The 12,046-nt window shown below is 43.6% G+C and overlaps 1 protein-coding gene across 1 annotated transcript in view; it reads left to right on the forward strand.

Moving 5' to 3' along the window:
* Nucleotides 1-12,046, forward strand: part of CDH13 (cadherin 13) — an 879,383-nt gene that overhangs the window by 507,573 nt on the left and 359,764 nt on the right. Inside the window, exon 6 of the mRNA XM_055000790.1 lies at nucleotides 11,022-11,166. Coding sequence (XP_054856765.1) covers nucleotides 11,022-11,166 — 145 coding nt within the window. The remainder of the gene's footprint in view (nucleotides 1-11,021; nucleotides 11,167-12,046) is intronic.

Genomic DNA, 12,046 nt, shown 5'->3' on the forward strand with positions numbered 1-12,046 from the left:
GGGTGAAAAAGTCCTTGAAATCTCCCAGACGGCATCCACTTAGCCATTAATTCAGCTAATTTGGGACTCATTGGCAAAGGCATTATTTCTTTGGCAATTAATGCACCGAGGTGGCCCGGCATTGCTCCCAGTCTCCAAGATTAATTTTTGAGACAGAAAACAGATAATTAGAAATGTCGTAGCCTGTTAGTCTCCATTTGGCTTCGAAAGCGTCAGTGGATGCTGCTGCCCACCTTGAAATTTGTGCATTTTCCCAGACATTCATTAACACCATAAAATCTAATATAGAAATCAATGTGTGACTTCTGAAATGCCTACACTCTCCATCAGATTAACTAAAACTGTCTCCCCCCTCCTGCCCTCTATGTGCCTAATCCGCAATTTTCACCAAGAGGGAAAAGGAGAAGCATTAAATTAGCCACATTTTGTTTTGCCCTAATCTGTTCAAAGATCTTCGTATCAATAAACTGTGTTGATAAAATTGTGAAAATATGTCATGGGGCATTCTATTGGCAAAACCACTGGTCAGAATAGGAAATTCAATAAAGCTGACTGTAGCTGACATCAGTGGAAATTCATTTATTTGAAAGTAACAAGTAATGTGGGTGGAAGGGAGAGAACTATTCCTGCCCAAACTTTCATACGTTTCCATAAGCATTAAGACTAGACATGGGCATGAACCAAAAAAATTTAACGAACCAGCGGTTCGCAGTTCGGTACCAACGATGATCCCAAGATCGCGAACCACAACGAACATTTTCCGTTGCCAAACCGGTTTGCGGTTCACAGTTGATTGGGCGCGGAATGGCCCCCGTGGCACTTAGAGAGCCCATATTCCCGGGGAGTGTTTTGCAGGCTCTCCTACAGCCATCACCCAAGTTTGGACAAGATTGCAAAAGGGATCTTGGAGTTATACCCTCTCCAATCCAAGGGCCCCAGGAAACTCCCACAAAAATCCAAGCTCAATTATACTCTCTGTCTCTCTCCCCAAAGGCTAGCAAGTGGCAAGCAAGAGCTCTGTCCCACTCCACTGCTCGCTGAGAGTGAAACCCAGCCTGGGAGCCCATGGCTATTTATAAGCACAGGTCCCATTCAGCAACGCAGGAGGTCTGTGTTTGGCCATCAGAGCTGCCTATCAGGGTTTGCAGGGATGAGATTGGAGTGCCCATGGCTACAGAACAACCCCTTCCCCCTCCCTCCCCTGGGTGTCTTCTCCCAACTTGTAACCGCTTTGCAGCTCCATGGTTGGAAAGTAGACCTGCCGATCAAGGTAAGCTGAGCTTCCATTCGGGTTTCCAGGGTGACAGAAGGAGCGCAGACAGAGTTCAGGCATTCCCCTGGCTCCATTGCCAGGGGAATTGATTGCTGGCGCCTGACTATCTGGCTTCCCGAACTGCAGCCGAACGCACTGAACCAGGCATCTCCCGACTGCTGGTTCATTGGCCGTGGACAATCATGAACCGCTGTATTGCGATCGTGCGATCACCAATTTCATGGGGTTTTGAAGTTCGTAATGCGGTTCATGCCCATCTCTAATTAAGACCAAGCCGAGAGAACAAAAGCAAAACTGGAATCGGCGCTTTCAGCCTTTTCAACTTTTATGATGCTTTCGTAACATCAAAGATTGAAAAGTTACTGCCAGTCTGGGATGGGGAGGGGAGGCAAGGCAAAGGCATCTAACTTTCAGTGCTTGCAATTTACAGCAAGACTCCAGTTTTAAAAGTAAGAATGCAATCTTTGTCGAGTAGATTAATCAAATGTAGCTTTTTGGACTAATCAGCACAGAGGCCAATTATAATCTGTAAGGTCAAAAGCTGAAGGCAAGTGTGTCGGCGTAATAGAAAAGGGGAAAGAAAGCACACACAAAAATTGGCCCTGCTTTTGAATAAATATATTCTTTGTGATTTATTTTGAAATTGACGGTATCTGATTTCTGCCTCTTTCCCAAAAGTCAACAGTACGAAGTCATGCATATTTATGAAGTGCAATTTTTAAATAAAAGTTGGTGATTTTCAAGAGTTCCTTAGCGAGAAGGGTATAACTGGTGGTCAACCTTTCTCAAAATTTGTTGCCCTTCTACTCGCAATTTTTTTCAATGTGCAGACTTAACGTCAGGACAGGAGTGGGTGTCTTTTGCGGTGCATTTTTACTTTGTGGAGGGCAATGATGTGACACGCACAGCATCTGACCCTATTTATAGTCCCTGATAAATCTCGATCATTTTTTCTGCCTTTTGGCAGATATGTTTGGCATATCTTTTAAAAATATTGTTCATGTGAATCGCTAGAGTTACATTCAGGATTCAATTCACTTTGGCTGAAGCTAAATCTCTGAGTACCAAAATGTAACATTTCTAAAATTATTAAATGTTTTAGAATGCTTCTTGCAAAAGTGTCCACAAATATAAAGAATTCTGAACTGTCTTCGGTTCAGAAGAAGAAATGTTTTTTTTTTCTTTTTGTGCTAATCCATGTGTATTTAAGCCAAAGAAACACACAGAAGATGACAAATTAGATAAGAGGTACAATCTAAATACTTGAAAAGAATATCTTCTTAAGAATTTATTTTTCAATGGTGTGTAGCACTGTCATTTCAACTCAAAAGTTTTAATGTCAAAAGAGTTTATTGTCTATAGCCATAGGCCATCACAATTCACCAAACATTGACTAATAAACAATTAAGTCCCTTATCACAGTTTATATAGGTTACTAAAATTAATTAAAACAATACAGTATTAATTAAAACAGTACAGGGATCACGAAGCAGCCTCATTCAGTACCACCTTAGATCTTATCTTTTTGGCTGCAAGTGTGAACTGAGGGCCAAGCTACACAGGACGAATGACACTTGAACGGCAAGTGGATTGAGTGGAGGGCAAGTGAACAGGGAGAAATACACTTGCCGTTCAAGTGTCATTCGTCATGTGTAGCTTGGCCCTGAGAGACTCTATAGGACACGTGATTATCAGTGTCAGATAACAAAAACACAATCTTCTCGATTTCAGAGTATGTGTTTGTCACTGATAGGATTCTAGCCAAAAATTTAGCTCTGGGTACAGTATATAATGGACAATAAAGTAGGTAGTGGGAAAGGTTCTCCACTGTAGGTAATCCACAAATGCAGGTGCGATGTTCCATAGGGGTGTGAGAATAACGCCCTGCCAAAAGAGCTGTCTGCATCATCTGGAAGAGCAGAGCAGTGAAAGACACTCTGAGGTTGTAATGAGAAATACTGGCTAGGTAGGGAGATCATATCAGCCGATAAATGTGCTCTTGGATTCCATGGACCCAAGGCAATTTGAAGTTTGTGATTCTCAAATAACAGCTTCCTACCCCAAGCAAGATTGATTGAAAGGACTGTAGAAGAGTTAGTAATACAAGATCACATCTTTGAGTGTGTACGTTGCTGTTCAAAGTAGAAAAGTCAGCTCACACCAGAATCACTCATGCTGAGTGCATGTAGCATAGAACCTCATCCGTAATCTTCATACAGTGAGAGCAGTTTCTGCTTTGAAAATTCATCTGACTGTAGTATGTTGTCAAATGTTTCTGTATAAGCTAATAATATGTATGTATGTATGTATGTATGTATGTATGTATGTATGTATGTATGTATGTATGTATGTATGTATTTATGTAATTTATATTCCGCCTTTCTCACTGAGACTCAAGACAGATTACATAGTGTGAGATTTGTACAATCAGTGGCAAGGACAAGGGCAGGCATTTCCATACAGTGCCAAGAACATTTCCATAAACAATGTCATAGGGTAAATGAATACAAGTTTACAAAGATATAGTATTAGCAAGGATCCAGTACGGGGTTGAGTAATTGCTGAAACAGAACATAATCAATTGTAGGACTTACATTGAACAACATAAAGCACAGGTAGGATATAGGAGTACATATTTAAAGCAACAGATAATGTGCGAGGCAACATAATGGTGAAATCTATGGTTTCTAACTCATTAGTGAAACATCTGGGATCCCTTTCCTACAATACCACCCCCCTATCTGAGAAAAAAAGGCCTTTTTGAATAATTCAGTTTTGCACTGTTTGCAGAAAGCCAGGAGGGTGGGGGCTCTCCTGACCTCCTCAGGCAAGCCATTCCACAGGGTAGGGGCCACCACAGAGAAAGCCCAGGTGCGGGCTGCTGTTGATTTCACCCATGTACAGGCTGGAACCTGCAAGAGACCCTGTTCAGATGAGTGAAGCTGCCGTGGTGGGACATAGGGAGAGAGGTGGTCCCATAGATGTGCTGGACCAAGGCCGTGAAGGGCTTTGTATGTAATAACCATTACCTTGAACTGAGCACAGTAACTGATAGGTAGCCAATGGAGTGACTGTAGGATGGGAGTGATGTACAATTTCTTGTTTCAAAATATGTCCCACTGGCAATCCTCACATACATTATGACTTGAGCATCTTTCCTTAAGAAATTCTTCTCTGGCTACATAATCTCCTAGAGTCTTTTTTAAAAAATGCCTTGGATGGAGTGAGGATTTTGTACAACTTCCTCTGAGCTATGATTAGTGTCTGGAACATAGGAAATAAAATCTATGACATTTGCCTGGGCCAGTTGAAAATCCAAATCCAACATTCAGAGCCAGAAAAGATGAATTTTTGAGGCATTTCTCAAGGTGAGCGCATAAATACTAAGCTGATTGTGAATTGAGCCAAGGAGAGTCCGGCAACCAGTACAGACCTCATGTACAATCTTTGTAGTTCTGGTTATATTTTTGTCAGACAAGAAACTCACTGGATATTGGTGGGCAGAGCGTATTTCTTTAGTGAAAACATATCTGCCTCCCCCCTCCATCTACAGTAGTTAGGTATGCCAATTTTGGGTCGGGACATTCCTGGAGATTTGGGGAAGTCTGGGGAGGGCAGGGTTTGGGGAAGGAAGGGACCTCAGCAGGGTATATTTCCATACAGTCCACCCTCCAAAGCAGCTATTTTCTCCAGGGGAACTGATCTCTGTATTCTGGAAATCAGCTGTAATTCCAGGAGATCTCCAGAAGCCACCTGGAGTCTGGCAACCTCAAAGTAGCTCAAGGTGGCTTTTGTACTTGTAGGTGGGGTACAGCCTGAATTTTGGGAGATCTGGGGTTGCATTTAACTCCAAAGCCATTGCCTTGACTGACTCTCTCCGTTCTGATGCATTGGGAGAAAGTGAAAGAACTGGAAAAGTGTACCTGTGACGGACAGGACTGGATCCAGCTCTGCCTCTCCTGAGACACAGTCAAGGGGAGTGGGTTAGGGTTAGTGTCTATTGGAGGGAGAGATGGTTTGGGGGAGCTGCTGAGAGAAGGCTGCAGAGAGAGAGAGCTGATCCCAAACCTGTTCTGTTACATTGAAACAGTCTGAGGGCCAAGCTACAAGTGACGAATGACACTTGAATAGCAAGTGGATTGAGTGGAGGGCAAGTGAACAGGGAGAAATACACTTGCCATTCAAGTGTCATTCGTCACTTGTAGCTTGGCCCTCAGTTTAACTCCAGTTTGTAAAAATCCATTCACTCCTACGTTCCAACTTGTAAATATAGTTTATTTTTGTTTTGTTTAACTCTGGCTGGCTTGAACTCATTAGCTGAGCGGAAATGAGACACACCCAGGCCTCGAACGCTCTGAACACAACCAATGGGCCAAGTTCAAAGGGCGACACCGTATATATAAGGAAATAGAATATATAAGGAAATTAACCTCTGAGTTCCCTTTTCCTCAATAGCTATGGACTGTAGCTGGGTGAGGGGAGGTAAAGAGGGAACGGGCTGCCTGTCTGGTGGAGCCTCTGGCAGAGAGGGACCCTGTGAGAATTTGGGACAGGGCTCTCTGCCTGCTAGTCTTTACCTGCCTGGAAGGCTCCAAACCTGGGAAGAGGGAGGTTTGGGGTGGGTGAGACAGCGTGCAAAAGGCTGAGGCGGAGTCTCCGTCATAGTACCTTTAAAAACAAAACAATGTCACGATCCCCAAAGAACTCCAGGATTCTTGATTGATACGAGGAGTTCTGTGTGGTACAGCTGCACAGATTTCTCTTCATGTGTTTTTATGAATACTTAACATGCTTTTCAGGAGGAAGAATTGAAACCGACAAACGGAATATTCAAAAATATCAGTTTCACTTACCATTGCAAAAGAATCATTTGAATTTCTTCACAGTACAGCATTTCTGGGAACGGACAGGGCCCGTGCTCTGGAGGACCTGAGATATTTCTGAAATATGAATGTCACATACAAATGCAGCAGTACAATGTGTGATCATAGGAAACAACAAAGAAGAGCTCAGCGTTTGCCTGCAATAATATCTCCCAAGCCCAACATGTAAGAGATAAAACGTTCATAATAAAGAGAGGCTTCTATCTCAGAATAAGACACTTGTTCCGTCTCCCTGCCTTTGTGCATTACAGAACCCAGGGAAAAGAAGCAGAATCTCTAATAATTCCTTTAATCAGCTGCTGAGACTTACTTAACAAAGACTGAGGATTTGGGTTTAAGATCGGATCAGTGGCCCACTTAGTCCAACATACTGTTTCATAGAGCAGCCAACCAGTGACCTTGGAGGGCCAGTAAAGAGGGCACCGAGGTCAAAAACTTCCGCTGATATTGCTTTCTAGCACTCATTTGCTTATACCTTGCAAGGCAGTAATTTAAAACTTCCCTTGGTTTCAAAAATTGTTTGCTGTGTGTATCCTGTGTGGCTTTTCAAATAATAAGAGAGCCGGTTTGGTGTAGTGGTTAAGAGCATGGGACTCTAATCTGGAGAGCCGGGTTTGATTCCCCACTCCTCCACATGAAGCCAGCTGGGTGACCTCGGGCTAGTCGCAGCTCTCTGGAGCTCTCTTAGCCCCACCCACCTCACAGGGTGTTTTGTTGTGGGGATAATAATGGCATACTTTGTAAACCGCTCTGAGTGGGCATTAAGTTGTCCTGAAGGGTGGTATATAAATCTAATGTTGTTGTTGTTGTATTGACAACAATAACAACAGTGCACTTATGTATCGCTCCTCTAAGAAGATTAGTGCCCCACCCACAATGCAGCTGGGGAGCTGGGCTGAGAGGAGGGGCTTACACTTTCGTGTAAGGCCAACTGCTTTCGTGGGAGTCGAACCAGCAGAATGCTGATATGCAGTACAACCACTTAACCACTATGCTATAGTAACTCTCATTGTGCATTATTATCCCCACAACACAGCTGTCAACCTGGGGCTGAGAGGGGTTGCTTACCCACATCCACTGCTGAGCTCCTGGCAAGAGTGGGAGTCGAACCAGCAGAGTGCTGATTTGCAGCCCAACCACTTAACCACTGTGCTACAGCTGCTTTCATAATAATAATTCTGCTTATATACTGCTCTTCTAGGCAGATTAGTGCCCCACTCAGAGCTGTGAACAAAGTCTGTGTTGTTGTTATTATCTCCACAATACAGCTGGGCAACTGGGGCTGAGAGGAGGGGTTTAACCAAGACCACCTGCTGAACTCATAGCAGTTGTGGGAGTCGAACTAGCAGAGTGCTGATTCACAATCACAACCCAACCACTTAACCACTATGCAACAGTGCACTCATAGATCTAAACACAGCTCTTTTGTGTCCTGGATTGCGACTCTATAGCAACCTCCTTCATTATCTCCCTCCATACAGTTTAAATTGCATAAGCAAGGCCTTGAGGAGGCCTTGAGGAGGAGCTGTGTTGTGGGGATAATAATGCACAATGAGAGTTGCTATAGCATAGTGGTTAAGTGGTTGGACTGCAAATCAGCATTCTGCTGGTTCAACTCCCACGAAAGCAGTTGGCCTTGTGTAAGCCCCTCCTCTCAGCCCAGCTCCCCAGCTGCATTGTGGGTGACTTCATTTACCACTCTGGGTGGGGCACTAACCAAAGGTGGAGCCTGGAGATTTCCCAGAATTATATCCTTGCGTGGGTAACCCTAGTTCAGAAAATGACTGGAAACACCAAATGTAGTTTCATTTCTGAAGCTAAAGAGGTCTGGAGACCACCTGGGAATCCCAAATTTACTGCTGTGACTCTTTGGAAATGTTGCTTAATTAGTAGCTTAATTAGCGGGGGCAGAACGCTCCTGTTTCGATGAACATCTCTGTTAGACATTCAAAAACATTTGAGATCCAAACATGCCAAATGAAAGCAAAGAGGACCAGGGATAGGCATCTCTTCCAGTTTCCTCCACCTTGGTCGTAGCAGCAGTTTGCATTAAGGAGATTTTTTGAAAACAGCTTTTGCCATCTCGATCTTGCTCCTTCCCCGCTACGTTTCCAGGAGATACGGGGGGAGGGAAGCCCCAGGAGGTCTAAAAAATTCCGCGACTCATTTGTTTATCCAGTTAATCTATTCCTACTCTGTATGTCTGATATTTATGAGTTATTTATAGGTTTTCAGTGAACCCTGCCGGGAGAGAATTAGGTCAGAATTCTAATTCCTTTGTTAAGATGGATAGCTTATTATCTCATTCCACTGTGATACATTTCGCTTGTGTGTGTGTTTGGCTATGCAGGGTTGGAGCTCCATATTTATGTTTTGAAGAGGCTGCTGCATCCCCTGTGCTGCTGCAAGAACTCTTAACCCTTCTCCTGTTTATTTTATATAAACACAATGGCGTTTGTACAACCGTAATCTTACACTAGGTCCAGATCTTGCCTATAAGGATGCTGAGAACATGTCCGTGATCGTGTTCAGCAGCTAAACAGACCATTTCAACTACCACAATCAAATGTGCACCAAGCCCCAGATCTCTGTCTGGGAATCACGCAACTTGAAAAGCTGCCCAACAAATGCCCCCTTTCTGCTAACTTTGGCTGTTTCCATGTGTCCTTATAGGGACGCCCCACTCACGGAACACTGGCGGCTTTTCCTCAGGATTCTAGACGTCTCCATTTGCAAAAGAGTTGCAGGCTATTTGGTTTCTGGTTTTTTGGCACCTTTTTCCGCGGTCCCAGAAAAGGCGCTGAAAAAAAACGGAAACCAAACAGCTGCAACCGTTTTGCAAACAGAGACAACTGGAATCCTGGGGGAAAGCTGCCAGCTTTACATGAGTGGGACGTTCATGTGGAAATGGCTTTTGTTACTTTAACAAGGCCCAAATGGAGCAGGAAATTTCTTTGAGGCACACACACACACACACACACACACACTTTTTGCTGCATTCCTGCAAAAGATGCAACTGGTGATCAGAATGAGAGAAATCTAGTGAGTGCTCTAGCATCCGTGCAAATTAACTCTGCACTGTTTAGCATGACAGCGGTTTACATCTAGATGATCCTGCACAACTTTTAGCTCAGTCTTTGCACTTTTGGGGTGTGTATATGCACATGGATTTTAAAAGCTTGCTTTAATTTTTCTATTGTTTACCACCTCGGGGACCCAGCATTAGGTGGAAAGGTAGCATTTCTGCAAACTATGCAAAAACTGAATTATTCAGGAGGGCGTTTTTAAACTGGTTGCAGGACTGTACTGTAAGAAAATGGTACAGAGAGATGCTTTGGTTAAGGGACAGGGGCTGTGGACTATACTATTGTGTACCTTTAATATATCATGTCTAATTCCTTATGCTTTGTTTCAACTCTGTATTTGGATTTCTGTTTGTGTTCGGATTTCTGCAGTCCATACCCTACTGCGCTGTTATTGAATGCCCCAAGCCATTGATCATATTGACTCACATTGTGTAAACTGTCTTGAGTCTCAGTGAGAAAGTTAGACTATATGTAACAAACAAAAGGTACCCGAAGAAGGGAGCTTAGACTCTAGAAAGCTCATACTGTGGAAATCTAGTTGGTCTTTAACATGCTACCAGACATGCTCTCTTTTACTACGGACTAGAGATGGGCACGAACCGGACTACGAACCAAAGTTTGTACCGAACTTGGGTGGTTTTTGGTTCAAGAATCGGTGGTTCGTTGGAGCTTATTTTTGACAAAACCCGACGAATCACTATGATTTTTTGGCCGGTTTGTATGGTTCGTTTTTTGGTTTGTCAGTGCAGACAGCCTGGCAGCAATCAAACCGTTACCTAGGCAATGGGGGGATGGGCTTTCTGCAAACCTTCTGCAGCCCCAGAAGTGATGAACCAACAAACCAAAGGAATCAGTTCATGAAACTGGCAAGTTAATGGCAGTTTGTGGTTCCTGAAACACGATGAACCACAAACTACAACGGACTGCCATTTTCCTGGTTTGTGCCCGGTTCTACTGCAAACCAACATGGCTACCCACTTGAAACAAACAAGTATGTTTTAAATGTGATGTGATCTGCTCTGAGCCTGCTTGTGGGGAGAGCGGACTACAAATTCAATAAATAAATGGATGAATGAATGAGTGATTAAATCTTACTGTTTATGTTTATCGACGTGCAATGGGAATAGTTCCCATGTAACACATTCAAGAATGTTATTTTCAAATGAGTCCTAATCTGTGGCTGTATTGGGATAATCCATATCTGTAGTCCTGTGAAAGAACTCCGGTCAGACCCAAAATGTGTTGTATAGAGAAGAGAGTTCTTGTTTTTGTTTTTTTGTTGCAAAAATTCTCCTGTTCCTTTTGCTAATATTCTTTCTGTACATCCCAGTGTTCAGCTTCTGGGCTAACTCACCATTTATTTTGTGCTTCACAATGTTCCCCTTAAGGGTAATTATGCTTGAAGGAGGGTGGGGGGGAGGAGGGGAAGAGACTTATTCTAAGCAAATATTCACTTCATTAGTATCAAATTGTGTCTCTCTTTTTTCTTCCCTCATTGCATCCTCCAGCAAATCTGGCAATTCAATTGCAAAGTACCCAATGGGGATCTCAGCGTGAACTCTCTTAGTTAGTTTTGCTTCCCTCGCTAGAGCTCCAGTCTCAGCCACTCTGCCTTTAGCAAAGAGTTTTGCCAGCTCAAACACTAACCTTGCCGGGGGCTTGTTATGGCAAAACTGCTCATGTCAGCTCTTTAGGGGTATTTCCCCCCCTCTTCGTCCATGTTTGAAGTCTTAAAACAATCTGGCTCACTCTACTTTCTCTTCCCCTTTCCTCTTACAGCTGCAAGTGGAAATCACAGACGCCAGTGGCAAAAGCATAGAAGGCCCGGTCCCTCTCGATATCATCATCATTGACCAAAATGACAACAGGCCCATCTTCCGAGAAGGGCCATACATTGGGCATGTCATGGAAGGGTCTCCTACAGGTAAATTGGCTTCAGTTATACAGCCGTCGTTTGCAGACTTCTTCCAAATTTGTGCTTACTTTATACAATTGGAGAGTCATTACTCCAAGGTTGGTTGGTTGTTGAGATAAGCATAATCCACTTCTTTCAGAGGGTTGTGATCTTCTTTCTGTTGGTGGGTTGTGATCTTGAGGTGGCTGGTGGAGTTCCAGCTCGTCTGTTGTGAGCACCCATAGACCTGTTTTTTGGAAGGATCGACTGCTAGTGTACATGAGTAGAGAAGCAATGTCCTTTTTGCACATGCTCTAAGAGGAACTGCAGGAGGATTAAAGGCAGTCATTTGGTGATGGAGACAATTCTTCCATGGCTCTGACCCTTGGCTTGATCTTCTCTAATGGTGCGTGTTTCTCACTATTGGTGTGTGTTTCTTGTGCATTGGTCTGCTGCCCATAGTCTAGGCCTTGATGCCAGGGAAGACATATCTCCACCTCTTCCTGGCACATGAGTTTGATGGAGGGTTACCAACCCTGGAATTTTGGAAATTTGAGGGTGAAGCCTAGGAAGGGTGGCTTTTAGAGAAGGAAGGGACCTCAATGGGGTATAATGTAATGCTACAGTGTCTACCCTCTGCAGCTGCCATTTTCTCCAGGGGAACTGATCTCTGTAGTCTGGAAATCAACAGTAATTCTGGGAAATTTCCAAGCCCTACCTGGAAGTTGGCTACTCTACTATGATGTCATATGACTTCCTGGCATATGCAGGCAGTTCAGAAGGTTTCGTCTTTGTAGTTAAAGGTAGTTTCCAGTCTTGGAAATGTTCATTATTATACTGGCTGGGTGTGACTTAGAGACATATCCTTATGAGGAAATTAGAAGGGAGTTCACATAAGACCCTTGCTGAT

This window comes from Eublepharis macularius, chromosome 16 (genome assembly GCF_028583425.1).
Source record: "Eublepharis macularius isolate TG4126 chromosome 16, MPM_Emac_v1.0, whole genome shotgun sequence".
NCBI lineage: Eukaryota > Metazoa > Chordata > Lepidosauria > Squamata > Eublepharidae > Eublepharis > Eublepharis macularius.